At 28.5% G+C, this 16828-nt stretch overlaps 1 protein-coding gene across 2 annotated transcripts in view; it reads left to right on the forward strand.

The window, feature by feature from the left end:
- LOC114125179 (TWiK family of potassium channels protein 18-like) overlaps window positions 1-16828 on the forward strand; it is a 29299-nt gene that overhangs the window by 10836 nt on the left and 1635 nt on the right. The window contains exons 3-7 of one of the 2 annotated variants that reach the window (XM_027988710.2): window positions 1307-1545; window positions 2891-3044; window positions 13724-13926; window positions 16178-16486; window positions 16746-16826. In XM_027988710.2, coding sequence (XP_027844511.2) covers window positions 1307-1545; window positions 2891-3044; window positions 13724-13926; window positions 16178-16486; window positions 16746-16826 — 986 coding nt within the window. Of the gene's footprint in view, window positions 1-1306; window positions 1546-2890; window positions 3045-6788; window positions 7351-9166; window positions 9468-13723; window positions 13927-16177; window positions 16487-16745; window positions 16827-16828 lie in introns of those variants that run through there. The other variant, XM_027988711.2, reaches the window with a different exon arrangement.

The raw sequence follows: 16828 nt of genomic DNA on the forward strand, positions 1-16828 counted from the left end.
TATTATTCCTTAATTTTATTCCTGTGTTGTCGTGGGTGCGAATTAACGACATGAAACGGTCGTGGTAGGTAATTGCTGATAATTATAATCAACAGCACGGCGCATAACGAACGAAACAGAGAGAGCCATTAAAGTTCGAAATGTGGTTAAATCGGGTTAGGTTAAGTCAAATGTCGATAAAGATTTATGTATCAAATATACACTTAAGAATGTGAAAGGGCAAGGTAATTAATTCTGTGTTTGCACACGGCGAAATTCATATAATAATAATGTGCCTACAGTCGATCGTGTAGGTACTCGTGTATAATATGCGTTTCATGAATATTAATTTTATATAAATTAATATAAAGGTTTTATATTACGGTGGTGGTATTCGCCTTTTCACGAATTTATTTTTTAGCTTGGATACCTCTGCTCGTAACTGCGAGTACGGTAGGTAAAGCGGATATGACGTGATAGTATTATTTCTAGCAAATAAAAAAACTCGATTACCCGCCGACGATGAATTACGAATTGCGTCAAACACGGTATTAATAATAAAAAATACCTAATGGCAATGGCTATTTTGTGTGTACCACTATAACTATATAAAAAACAGTGTGCACTGCAAAAAAAACATTTTAATTTTTAGTGATCTTTATAATTTCATTATATACCATATATTTATTTAAATATTAATACTTACAAAGTTATTTAATTCCAAGTCTATAATAAAATTAAATATGATGTTCTATTTTCAGGATGATTATAGCAGGTTAATATGATAAGTTAATTATCATGGCTAACTTTAAACATTTAAATAAATATCGTATAATAGTCAAAAATTATACATTTCATTAACACGAGTTTAAAAAATAATAATTTTGAGTATAATCTACCAAAAATAATGTATTTTAAAAATATATTAACATGGACTAATCCATAGTCATGATTTAGTTTGTATAGCTTAATATTATTTACCATCTTACTCGATAATCCTTACTATAATAGTTAACTAGAGATCCTTAAATTTACCCCTTTTATTACCATAGGTTTATTTGTATTGAACATTTTATAATTACAAAACTACGTACGTATTACATCATATAGTTGAACGATATATGTTCGAATAAAAAAAAAAAAAAATTGATACCAATGATACTTAATTAGAATAATATATACATTATACAATATATAATTTAACTAGGATCTAGTATTGGGTACTTAAAAAAAATATATATATTTATAAGTTATAGTTATTTTGAACACGAAGAACTAATAAATACTAAATTCAAAGTACCTACTAATTGTCTTTAATTTTAAAAAGGATTCAAAGATATCGTCTCCACGGCCAAATCGAGATTAAGCTTTGGCGAACGAGCCGTTTTCTGGATGTACGATAAAATTAGAGAATGGTCTAGAATGTGGCTTACTCATTTCTTCCTACTCTTTATTGCTGCTGGTTATTGCGCAGCTGGAGCGCTAATATTTCAAGCAGTCGAAGGGTCAAAAGACCAAAACATAGTTCTCAAAGAGAGAGAACAGTTGGTTATAAATGTCGCCAATGTAAGTATTGATTCATTAGCAAATTAATAATAAGCTTTACGGCTGTACAATTATTATGCTTTAAGTATAATAACAAATACCAGTTTCTTAAATCGTAATAACGATTAACGAGAACTATTTCAGTATAATGTTAAGTATTAATTTGAATACAAAAAATGCTCAAACTTGTTTAATGTTTTTCTACAGTATAGTATGTATAACTGCATTATACTTGCAATTACTTTTTGGTCAACGTAAGGTTATTCTGATGTCTTAGTTGTAGCGTGTCGCGTGTAAAGATGAAAATCGAATTTATTGAATTTTGTATAGCATTATAATAACTGTCATCAAAATAACACACGTTTTCTTGTTAGGAGTCCTTCTAAAAAAACATAAAATATTAATAAAACTTAAACATATACCAGTGCACGTATAATCTTGTTATTTAATAAATATAATACTTAAGTAGGTATTAATAATTAATATACTTAACAAGCAAAATTAAATTATAATATAATTTTTATATATGTATATATATATATATATATATATATATATATAAATTCTTTAGGTCATTTCTCTTCAATATTCTGTAGTATTTTTAATGTATACTCTACGAATAAACTTTTATATATAATACAACTTAATAAAATATTACGAAGCAACTACAAACTAGGAGTGTAGAAGAAAAAATTAATGAATTAACAGAGGGGTGATATGGTAATACATATAAAAACGATAAATCAACTATCTAAAATTAATTTAACTGATAAATTTATAAATTTCAAAATACAAAAGGCACTACATATTACATTTGTACCTATACACAAACTCAAATAAAACATAAACAATACAAATAAAGTATTAACATAACACTATTATACAGTTATTCATTTTTATCTTTTAAAAATAAATAAAAATTTATGAATGCGTATTACTCACATATTTATAACACAAAATAGGTAAAACAATATACTTTAATAAACAGCTGTATCTAAAATTGTATAGTATTTTTAAAATTTCACATATTTCACTTACAATGGCTTATAATTCTGTCTGCTGCCACCAACGAGTTAATATTAATAATTAAAACGTTGAATGGTGTACATGAATTTATGTCATAACAGGCTAAACAAATAATTGTATTTGAAAAAAAAAATAAACTAAAAATAACAAAAATAAGTAGTTAGGTACATATAATATGGATAATGTATTAATGTATATAAAAAAAATTTCTGAAACAATGAAACCCATTTGAAAAGTAAATACTAAACAAAAATCTTTTTTTAGAGAAACTTTACTTAATTATTTAGTGATTATATTATAAATGCAATTAACGTGTAGTTTATTTTATTATTATTTTTAGCTGATGGAGAAAATCGTAAAAAAAAATGATTCAATATTTATAGAAACCGTAAATCTCATTCGAGATTACGAATCCTTTTTTGTGGAGAACAACAAACCAGAATGGAATTATTTAAATGCTGTATTTTATTGTGGCACAGTATTCACAACCATAGGTAAGTTTAAATAATACACTATTACAAAATTTTAGGACACATATTATATTGTGTACTAAAGACTTAAGACTGTTAAGATATGTATCATTGATATAATAAGCTCTGCATTGTTCCCGATTCATTTGAAAAACGGTTATATCTACAACTACTTAACTACATATTAACCTAATAACCTAAAATGTGAAAATATTTTGTGGGACACCTATTATTAGGTACCATGATTGTAGCAAATATGTAATAAATACTTAAACAGCTATGGGTAAAAATCTAAAAATATATCAAAAATATAACGTACTACCAAGTAAAAAAAGATAACTTGCAAATTTTTAATCATTAAAATAAATCCACATAAAATTTTTAACGTTATGACATTACCCATCCAATTGGTTTTAATTATAAATCATATTTTAATGAAATATTATAATTTATAACACAAACAATTTCGTACAATAATAAACGATAAATTCTCTCCACTTAATTATTGTATTAAGTAAAACATATTACCTATAACCTTATTAAAATATGTTCATTAAAGTGTAAGTAGTTAGACTTTAAACCATTCCAAAGCAACCGTTGTTATAAAGGCAACAAAAAATGGTAATATTTGATTTTCTAAATAATAATTAATAAACAAATCATAACGAGAGTTTTCAAAATACTAAATAAATACTTAGATAAGAATAAAATATAACAATATTAATTTTACACAAACAAAAAAAAAAAATAGAAATTAAGATCATAAAATAAATTGTGTAGACTCATTAGTAGCTTTTTAATAATAATAGTATCAATACTAAGCAATAAGCATATAGGTAAGTATTATACTTCAATCGATATTTCAAGCGAAAATGTAAAATAAATATAATCTACTTATTTTCTACAAAGCATTTACTTTTTTACAGCCGCATATATATTTTATTTATAACTATAGGTGTATTATTATCAGTATAATATCCATGGTAGTTATAGTTATAACTTATAATAATACATTTAACAAGTATAAACAAAAAGAAAAGATACAAAATTCTTTTAAAAATAAAAATAAATATTTTTCCAACATTTGTCTCAATTCTCAAAATTATTAACAATTTAATACGCTATTAATTTGTTCATATATTCTAGATATAATAAGTCTATTGTAATTAATTTGTATACTTATTTTTATTGGACATTAGTACTGAACAAATAGACAATATGTATTAAATTAGACACCAAAAATATTATATTACTTTAAAAGCAATTTGTTTTCCTTTACTTATGAAAACAATACTATAAACCTATAAAAGAATAATTTGTCAATAATTCTCCATGGTATGCACATAACATTTTATACTGTTCACTACAGCTAAATGTTAAAATCATTCAAATGCTATATTTGGCTTTAATATATTATTAGAGTGAATATTGAATAATATACAACAGAATTACATAATTTATGACAATTAAATTATATTTATAATTGATTTTAATTGGCAATCTGAAGGTCTAAAATTATTTGAATTTTAGAATAGCATGTCAAAATGATTATCTTATTAAATTCAATTCTACGTCATTTCGTTCTTATTTTTCATTTTTTATTTAAAGCTATAATATGTTTTTTATACCTTTAATTCAGTTAAAAACATTTCAAAAAAAAATTATTTCATTCTACAACCGCAACTTAATGTATGTCAAATATTCAAATCTATTTAAGTTTGAATTTTTTAGGTGAATAATAATTACCTATTTCATTATTTAACCTTAAAATAAATGATTAGTACTTTTAATTTGTTATTTTATTTTTCAAGATCCTTCCGGCAATTTCTGAAAACAAAAGTTACTTACTGTTGTCAAATACTAAAATTATCTGAAAATTAATTTAATACAATGGTATATAATGTCATAAAATTTCAAGAAAAGGAAAATAAAATTAATTATTAATGGTAATTTTATAGTGTATTCAAGTTGTCCAAGTCCAAATACAAAATATGTAAATGAATGGATTAAATATATAAATAAATATACCATAAATATAAAACCAAAAATGTAAAAGAAATCGCCTTTCGTACCTAATACAAATGTTTTATGCATATAGCACAAGTATATTTATGTTTGTGTTAAAACAAATAAACCACTTAACCACGTAAAAACAATGTCTTCGAATAGTATGAATTATAAACGAGGCACGCTAGTGTTGAATAATTTGTATCCGAAATGAATAGTTTTTAACAGGACCAGTTCGAGTTCGAGGTAAACAATATGGCTAGACATGGCATTTTAGATATATGTTGTATCTTTTGTTGTAGTGTTGTACGATGCGTTTGTTTCACTACAATTATATTACTGAATAGTGTTCAATAGTTATTCATATGGTTCTCAATAAAGCTTATAAACAAAAATATTATCAACAAAGAATAACTACTTCTCGTATTTGTTTATAAGTAATAACACGTAAAACATCTGCTTTAGTGCTAAAATAATATTAATGCAGTTCTCAATATCTACGCGATCTTAACAACGGTGATCAACTCGCAATATTTACAAAACTATAAATACGCAGAACTTTAAAATAAATACTTGCTACAAAGTATTATACATTACAATATATAACGATTTCTAGTGGAATAATAGTTTATGTCTATAAAATTAAAATTTCAAATCAATTGCCTTATTTTAAATTCACGAGATTTTTAATCTCAAGTACTACTATTAAAATTTACATTGATCACCAAGTATGCGCTTAAATCATCAAACCTATTCCCTAAAAAAAATCGTGAATTATAGTTATTTACCTTTATTTTTATATCATAATTAATATTTAATTGTGAAACGATTTTGTCGCTATACTGCCTACTTATAGATAGTAGCAATATCTCAATTAGTTTACCAAGTTAAAATTAAAACATGTAAATGCAATATAATTCTAGCTCAAATATACAGTGAGAAAGTAGGTATATTTTTTTTGTGTGAATACTGTAACACTGCCAATCGGGCAACGAGAAAAGTTATTTTTATGAAATTAGCTAGTATGATAAAGGTGTGTGTATAAACGGGCTTTTACGATGTACGTTGTGTACAGCAGTCATTTCCAATTTTCATTACTGTAATACTTTTAATACGAAAGATATTATCACTTGTACTTGGATATTTGTCTAGAAAGTTAATTTGAGAAATCAGAATTTGATATTAATACATTTTTGTTTAAAGATATATAGAATTTTACAATTACGTATTAATGTACATTTTGATTTTTTTCTTTCAATGCACATTATTGTAGCAAAGAATTGTTAGTATTCACATTATATTTTATTTTAAAACTTCAACAAACATGTTAGTAATTTATCAGATAAATCATTTTTTTTAATATAAAATAAAAATACTAACACTTTTATTCTATGTAAATATTCAATATTTTTCATATTTTTTTAAAAAAAAAATGTACGTACATAAGGAGAAAAAATAAAGATTATCTTAATTAAAAAGAAATCATTTTCTTCACTATTATCATCAATATTATATTGACTAGAAGATATTTATTTGATCACATTAGATATTTTATCACATATAATATTATAGATGGCGCACACATAAACATAATAAAAAAATATATATTTTGCACTAATTCTCGAGCACTGATGATAACAGTGTTTACGACAAAAATCGAGCAATGGCAGAAAGGCTAACAGTAGGCTGCGCGCGTGCTGGCCGCCGCTTTTCGGTTATATTTAACCAGGTTCTATTTATACACGGCCAGGCATTTCGCGGGCTATGACACAGTTATAGTGTTTTTTATATGATGTGCTGTGTCAGTACACCAACGCTGGAACGTACGGTGGTCAAGTTTTCGGTGGCGGTGGCGTTAGCTGTGACGACGACCAGTTTGACTTCAAAAATAAAAAAACATATACGATAACCTATTGTTACTATTACACCGCGTGAGATTCGCTTATAGTCATAAAAATATCTCGATATCAATATTGTCACACCGAGTGATCCCGGTCGCGAACGCCGCCTGACGATGAAGAAAAGCGACGATGACGACGACGAGAACAACGAGAGTTGTAACACGGATTACGAGACCGATGGGTTCTGGAGTTCGGAGAAAACACTCTTAGAATCTGTACAGGGAAAAGGTGCCGCGAGCACAACGACGACAACCCGAAGGAGGAAGAAAAAAAAGAAGGTCAAGGACCGAGGAGACGGTACTAAGAATAAGCTGAACGAGGCCGGGACAGGACTGAGACACCAATGGCGGTGTTTCCTGCAGGAGCACGACGACGAGTGGAAAAAGTTCTGGAACGTCGGACGAAAATGCTTTATCAACACGGTATAGTTATAAACGTGGTATAGTCGTGTGATTCGTGGAGTGGTGATGTGGTGGGGTGTGGGGGATGTGCGTTGTTCGGACGGCGTCAAATAATCGATCGCGTCGGTAGCGATAACAGAGTTGTAACAATGGTAGGTCATAGCCCCAAGGTCCCTATGATGCGATTATCGTACTTATTAACGTTTTTCTTCGTGACTTTTCCCACCAATTTACGAGCTTCAGCGAAGTGATAAAACATAATATTATGTCGTGTATAACTGGTTGAGCTAGATTATGTCTAAAGACTTCCGAAAATCCACAATAATGCAATATTATAGAAAGCATCTTTTTTTTCTCTCGGTGCACAAGACTCTAACTGATGATTTCGTGTAATTTGGCTGTCGATACTTGGTACTTTAAAAAAACTCATTTTTGGATTGACTCGGTAATTTTATTTCTCGTTACATTACATTCAGCTTATGCCGACAAATTGGTTTTTTCGTGGATAAAAATTTACCGAGAATTGATGCGCCACCACCACCGTTTCCCGTTGCATTATAGCCAACAAATAATAAATATTTATATATATATTATTAATACATCTTTCAAAATCGAACGAGTGAATTGCACAGTTTTTCCGATCCAAATGTAAAATGTAACGTCCTTTTTCATAATGGAAGTGGGAATCGATTCTCAACCATGTGTGGCTACTACTTCAAAAAAAGCTTCGTCTCACGTCAAATGTTTCTTTCGAATTACGGTCAAGTACTTTTCAAGGTTCACGCCAATTGCTGCCTAGGTTTATCTTTGCATATTATATACAAATTGCGACCCACGATCTTTTTGGGTACCTATTAATTAAAAATATAAAAATTAACATTTCATTATTAACTTTGATTCTCCTTCCCATTTAGATACAAACCGTTTAGAGATAAATTAAAAATATTTCTTCGCGACTTAAATTAAAATATTTAAAAATAATAATAACGATATTAAATTATTAGGTGGATAACTTTTTTTGTTAACTTATAATTATCGCTATCAAACCGATCAACGATAACATATAATATAATAGACGTTTCTTGAAATAATAAACATTAAAATCATAATATGTCACCTATACTATGACTGCCGACCACTAACCATTGTCAGAATTATCAAATGGGTAACGACAATATTATTTATTATTTGTATGACGTATAAAAACGATAGGCAAGCGTATCTTGAGGTGATAAGAAACAATCGGTAGCCGCAACTCGGTATTAAACACCATTTTTTGAAGATATTTCCGGGACGCAACTAGCACGATGGAATCGACAACATGGCCGATCGCGAGTTCAATTACAATAAGGGAAGTGACGGGAGACAGGGAATTCTACCGCGTGTAAGTCCCCTTGGCCGAACACCTGCGCTATCCGCGAGGGGAGGGGTTAGGTTTACAGGGGTAATTTAAACATATTATATAATATATGTATATAATCATTATGTATCGTAAAAGACTGCAAGAGCACTGCAAAATAAAATCTTCTCATAACTCATAAGTCACCTTTTTTTTTTTATTGATTTTACGACAATTTTATATAATATTAAAATTATAATCGTTAAATAAAAATTGTTTAAGCCTATATTATAGGCTGTATAACAGATAATTTTATTGTTTCATCCGTCATTATTTTTGCACACACAATTTTTCTTTTCTCTTACGAGTAATAAAACAAAAAATGAACACATTAACTAAAATAGCGGGTGGGGAGAGTCGCAAGACCTTTTCCCGGCACCCCACTCGATAGTGCGCTCTTGTACCTGACGCGGTCCATTACTGGTGACCAATGCACAGGTGATACTGGTGGTCATGTGCGGCGTGGGAGGTTTGGTGTTCCGTTACACGGAAGGCGCGTTCGAGTCGTTCTACAAGTGCGGCGTGAAGCGGGTGAAACGCGACTTCCTGGACGGACTTTGGACGGACAGCCGGCGGATGGGAGCGGACCAGTGGAAACAGACGGCCCGCCGGAAACTGATCGAGTTCGAGGAGCAGCTGCACGACGCGTTCGAGGCGGGCACGACCACGTACAGCGGCCGAAGCTCGTGGAGCTTCGTCAACTCGGCCATTTACTGTTTCACCGTGGTCACGACCATAGGTAATGCGCGAATTTCGCGGTCAAGCTCACGACTGACAGGTTGTCGGTTCGGCGCGGGAGGAGTGATATTTTTCTGTTTCGCAAATCGACCAAAGCTTAAACTTGCAGCGTTTTACTCTGTTATAGCCGCGTTTGATCGTCAAACGTCGAAGTCTCAACGGGTCATTGTAATCTTAATGATTTAAAACAGAATATTTCCCATAGTGATTCGTTAATGATCTGCAAACTAATTTGTACCACAGTCAGCATTAGTGTGTGTGTGTGTGTGTGTGTGTGTGTGAGAGAGAGAGAGAGAGGTTTGGGATGATGATTTATAAATAAAGGCGGAGACGTGTCGATTTGACGGTTTTTTGTAATTCAATCGAACTTTAAAGTTTATATTCACGTAGCAAAACTTTATACTCTCATGTCTTTCAATGGTAATATTTTCTATCCAGCGGATTAATTGAAATAGGAATGCGTTTTGCAGATATGACGTAAATTTTGATCACACGATTATATTAAGGTGACCGGATAACATGGTTCTTTTTTACGGCCTTATCCCACGTGTTTCTAATATACACCTTGATGGCTGCAGGTATAATGATCATATAACGCGTATAACATTATATACGTACCGTATGTATTATATTATGAGGTCTCAAAAACGTTTGACTATATTTTAACGGTGCAATAAACACAGTTCACCTGTGGTCTTATCACACCGAAACTTAATCATATTTATCACGAACACTTTAAAATATTGCTATTTTTCCGTTAAAGTTTCACCCTAAATAGCGCAACGTGAGATATATTTCACAAAGGAAATATAATACTAGTAAAACACGATATATCATTTTTTGTGATTTTTATAAAACCTGTGAGTTACTTTTAATCTGATAATATTTTCAATTTATAATTGTAGTATTTAGAATAATATTGTTGTGTTTACTGTATACGAACATTCGGAATAATATCTAAAAATTATAAATCGTCATCAACAAATTATCAATGTGATAAAATACTTTTGATTGGTACTTACTTTTTTTCCTGCATTAAGATTAAAATAAAAATATTTTAAAGTCATTATTCTCATAGTTATATCAATAGTACTATATAATAAGATTATTCATTAATTAAAACTCATAAGTATTTATATTGTATTTACGTACATATAAATATTATTAATTACACCAAAAATGGAATTAGCTATTTGGTTAAATTATCATAACACTACTACAGTGGTAGACAAATGATTGGTGTTTGATGTTTGGACAAGAAGAGTGATGCGATGGCAAAGTTATAATTTTATCTCGGCGCCCATTTTCCACATATAATAAATATTCACTAGGCTCCCTTAGACTAAACTTTAAACGGTTCATAAATCAATCTGATCTAACTCTCTCTGTATAAAATATTATTGCTGCTGCTAAAATTCTAATCTTTTGATATTAGTTCTTCCGACGACTAGACTCGACGCAATGTATTTACAGTTTACACCCAAAAATGCATTCCATCGATCAAAAAATAAAATTATAAATATGCACAACAACAATAACAAAACAACACTACATAACGCTGATTACACGCAAAACACAATATTCATACCTTCGTAGAAAATCAGAATAAATTATAATTTATAATATTATTATGTCCTGTGAATAATAGTAATAATCTTCTAGTTGAATCGATTCCATTATGTCTCGTATTATTAACTTTATCCATTATGCCGGTTGATATCCGTTATAGATTCGCTAGTGTAATGTTAATTCATTGTAGTGCATAACTAAAGAATCTAAACATCCCTCAGGTATAAGGCGTATTGGACGGTATTAAATATTATTAATATTGCATTAGTCTAGTAAATACATCGTGAATAAAACAAATTAGAAATAATAACAAATATATACCTTGAATAGTTATCCATTGTTACTTCATGTGTAGGTATTTAAAATGTACACTGCATAGTGCATAGTAGTGTTCATTTTTGTTTGACCTACAATACGTATTTAACATATGTAAAGTACGCATTTTCTAATGAAAATTCCGTTATATACACACGAATACACTATGTACGCGTAATTATATAAAATTAATTACATGCATATTTCAACAAATTACTTTCTTATTGTACACACGTGTACATTATTAAATATGTGTTCAAATTTCTAAACTACTAAAACATTTTGCCAACTAATAGAACACACGAGTAGATTTAATTAAATGAGCTAAGTACAAGTTATACTTACAGTTTTAAAATCAAATTTATCAAAATTGAATACACTTATTAGATCAGTAGACATACATAAAATATAATAGTTGACAAATGAATAATTACGTAAAATTTAGGATCAAACGAATTATCATTTATAATTTCTTTAAAAATAAAATTTTGAAAATATTATTGATAGGCAATACAAATGCCTGTGGTTGTTAATATAATATTATAATTATTCTTAACATATTAAGTTCCTGGTTAACACAGTATACATATTTATATTCAACACGTTGTACGTAAATGTCGTAAATTATCGACGGACAATAAGACAACAAATAAATACTTACCAATTATATTTCTAGTTAGTATTGATATAATTATTATAATCATTTATCTAAACTAAATTAAAATATTATTTATAAAAACCTATACTTAAGTATTAAATGGACTAATAAATTAATATTATCAATAATTTTGAATTGAACACCACTTGTATATCAATAAAAATTTGAAAAAGAACATTTTATATAAAATAATAATATATAATAATTATTACAATACATTTTATAAAATATAATTAACTTAATCAAGACATATGCGATTCAATAGCAAATCTAGTATAAAATATTACATTATATTAAGTATAATATTATATTATATTGTGCTAGTCTACCATATGTTTATTTTTCAAGATATAAAAATAGCAAAATAAAATCGTTATTTTTTATTTTTATTTTAAATGGGTACACATTACAAATTTACCTATTAATTATTTTAAATTTTAACAATACTTACTATTTTAAAATATATTACGTTTTTTTCTTAATCCTTCGTTTTGATAATAAGTCTTATTAATAAGACTAATTTCTCTGCAATATCCGATACCTATTTATTTGAAAAGTGTACTGATAACAAAATTAAAAATTTAGTTAGTTATCAAAATTTAATTAAAACATTAGAACTGATTATATCCTATTATGAGTGTACTTAAAATTATCAAAAAAATAATTTTCTTTAACGTAAAACTGTTTGTAATTTTTTAGATAAAGAGTGTTCGTTGTTCAAAAAATTAAAATTATATATAATATTAAAATAAAAATTAAATAATTAAATTATAACATGTGCGGTGTAAAAATTAATAACGTTAGTCGAATACGAATATGTTTTGCTAAAATCACTTATCTATTAATCTAAGTCAAACAATATTATTGCCTATGTTATATTTATATTATGATTCCGTGGAAAAGTGAAAAAATATAATATATATTTTTTTGAAAAACAAATACAAATTCGACGTAATCGGCTATAATATGAGTGTAATATGACACAAGTTGTATTTTTTTGATTACTTTTGAAGTGCTTTCAACAAATTATAAAAATATACCTGTTTTATAGTTTCTTAATCTACATTTCTTTAACACACTCGTATTAATATTATTTATTGTCAAGGTCAGTTTAAAGGCTATGCAAATATGCAAACTGACGCTTCGACACTTGACACAGAACCCTGCATATTTAAAAGTCCCTTAGTCGGTGTAAATCAAGGAGGCGTGTATTGCTTTAGGTGTATATTTTTTAATTAATTATTACTAATACCAGTTAATTTCTTAGTTAGTTGTTTACAATTATAATGCAGTATTTTAAATATATTATATAATAATATAACTATATGTTAGTATAATTACATTATAATGTATTTAATAATCGACTAGAACGAATTGTTTTCGTGCATTAATCCATTCATTCAGATTCATTGACGAACATAAAATCTTACCGTCACTGAAGCCTTAAAGTAACACCTTGAATTATCTAAACATACCTGCAGTATACTCCACTAAATAGGCCTTGCAATAATATTTTTGAAATAGCGCAAATATTCACCAACCCCGGCCCTTATAGTATTCTACATTGAAAGTTGTAAATATTTTCGTTTTTTTTTTCATAGCTTATTAGGTTTTATATTAATTTATTATTTATTCATACCTTGTAAAAAATACTGCAGACAATCAGGCAGGTTCTTATAAATTAGATAACTCACGATGGAATGTCGTTATTTCAGGTTACGGCCATATATCTCCGTCGACGAATACTGGACGATTGATTACCATTGTGTACGCAATATTTGGAATACCGATATTCCTTATATTGTTGGCCGATTTCGGTAAAATGTTCACTAGAGGCATTAAATTTCTCTGGGCGTTCGTCCGGCGTCTATACTACACCGGCAGCTGTCGAAAAGTTCGCAGAACTGCGCCAGTTCAAGTAAGTTAAAATAATTTCCATGACCATAATAAACCTTAAACTCTACGAACCGTATAGCGTACAATAGTGCTATCACTTATGAATGACTTGTGGATTTAGACTTTGCGAATGTCAAGCCTTAGTTCGTTCATAAATGATACGCATGGCTAATAAACTATTTGATTTCAAAATATTTTCTATGTTTTAACAAAAATAATGCGTGCAATACTGTAAGTGTAAGACCTATGTGAAATGTATATTATTTATTATTAATTAATTTGTGTGCATTTTATAAATATATTATTACGTTAATTACCTTATATCACATGGCCTTGAATGCAGTCAACATATAATATCTACTAACTGTTTCACATTATAAAATTACCAATTACTTTATTCCATAATTCCGTCCTATAGAATAGTAATTAAAAGTAATATATCTAGAAATTCAAAATTTTTTTGTGATATATATATACAAGTTGAATACTATAATAACAGTATTTGCCATGAACATGTGAAAAAAATCATGTATTAGTTTCAAAATAACAGTATATATTACATTCTATAAAATAAGAACATAGACTACAATATAACTTTTTATGTTCACTACCGGTATTATACCTACTTAGTAAATAGGAAGTTGTTATTAATCAATTTGAGAGATGTAAATTAAATTATTATTTATTTAACTTACTTAAATGTATATATGCTAATATTTTACAGGTTTAATAGGTTTGAACTTTAGATGAAATAAATGTATTAAAATATATAATATGTAAATATTTCTATAGACATAAATACGAGTGCAGTATCTGTGTATATGTGTACTTTTAACGTAAAACACAATATTTAAAAAAACTTAAATTAAAATATGTCGAAAGTATAATATGTTTTGACAAGTATATTCACCTTTGCTTTTCTTGATCTGATATTGTGTACTATGTACTATAGAAATAAAATTATTAATTCATTAAAATATTCAACTAACATATATTTCATATTTTTGTACGTCAAAAGCATAGACGTAGATCTACGGTAGATACAACTGTATACTCAATTTGGCAGTATATGTCGATACAACGATACGTATAATAGTAAAAAACCCACTTATTAAAGTTTAAAGTAAAATAACAAGTGGGTGTAATATTAATAACCCACAACACAAACACTCGTGCCATATTGCCATATTAGAAAATTATACAAAGGCTACTGTTTTTTTTTTTTTTTTAAGAGTAGCATTTAAAATTTAAAACGACGGTTCAAAATGTACAAAAACTATTTAACTCGTTTAACAAAAAAAATTTTTTTTTCTCTTATCTACAGTAACCACATTAAAATAAGAGATCGAGGGTATCATTTGATTTGATAGGTCATTGCATTTCAAAAGTGGTAGTAATTAATTTAAAGCTATAATGGACGTTGAATTAATTAAAAAGACTGGTAGTAACGGCGTTAATGTTTCGTTTCGTATTTCTATTGACCGGAGGAAAACATGTGAACAGTAATACAACGAAGACAATTATATTGTTTGTGTTTCCATAAAATATACAAAATAACTTTTAAAAGCTTTTAGAAATCGATTACTTCATAATCCCCGAATTTAAGCATTGAAATCTAATTATTATTGATTTTAAATTAAGTTTGTTACAGTGTGTTCCATATTATGCTGTTTACCAAACACGCAGACATTAAATATTATTTAAACGCTTATTGAAATCGAAGCCATATTAAAATAAAAAATGTTCTCAAAATCAAATATAATATTATAATACTATAATTTTTACTATCGAATATATTGTAGGTATGTTTTGGTACCTATGTTTTATGTCAGAGAATTGAAGATTAGACAAATATTTATCTAAATCCTCTCCTCGTCCAATCGTAATATTTTTACAACTATTTAAAATTATGATTAACTTTACTTGCAGGAATGAATACTTTTTTTAAAATTTTAAACTTACTTTAAATTAATTTTAAAGCCAAATCAAGCTAGTGTAGTAGCCGAGAGACAAGTGAAATTATGATAAGCAGATGTCATTTTTCACATTTCTCGTATGTGCCTAACTAAGTATCTACTCGCTTTAAGTCACTTTTAACCATATCTGAATCAAAATGTTATAACATATTTTATGCAATATAAAAGAGTAATGTTATATGTATACCAATACTCAGGGAGTTCACACTTATCCTATATACAAAAGACAAAACAGTTTTCCAGTATTTTATTGGTACAAAAAAATGTAACGAAATCCAACGCTTACTTTTTTTTCAGGAAGTCATGAAAGGCGTCCAGATGATGTACGACATTACCAAATTCCGGAGGCCAAGCAACATGTTCGGTGGGGTTCCGGACGGCCAGTCCGGATTTCCTCCTACATCTCCCAGCACGCCAGCCCTCAGCGTGTACACCATCGACGACGAGTTCAATTTACCCGTCTCGGTGGCATTTGTCATGCTGGTAGTATACATCGTCATTGGGGCCATCGTGTTCTGTTTCGAGGAAGGATGGGGATTTTTTGAATCTTTCTATTTTGTCTTCATATCCATGTCGACGATCGGATTCGGAGATTTCGTACCCAAGGTACGATGATGACCGTTTGATTAAGATTATTAAACTTATTGCGTCTGATATTCTCTATAACATGATTTTAATATAAAATAGTTTTTATTAAATATCATGGAAAAATGGTTAAAAAATAATTGATTTGAAAAAAAATGGAGTACACTGCTCATACAAAGAGTTAAACCACGAATTTTCCGTTTTAATGCAATGTTTTTATAGCAATATAGCATATTTATACTTATTTCGTGGCCATTAATATTGAATATTTGTTTCACAGAACCAACTCGTGATGATTGTGTCTATCGTATACTTGGTTTTCGGACTCGCTCTGACATCTATGTGCATAAACGTTGTACAGGT

Source organism: Aphis gossypii, chromosome 1, assembly GCF_020184175.1.
Source record: "Aphis gossypii isolate Hap1 chromosome 1, ASM2018417v2, whole genome shotgun sequence".
Taxonomy (NCBI): Eukaryota; Metazoa; Arthropoda; class Insecta; order Hemiptera; family Aphididae; genus Aphis; species Aphis gossypii.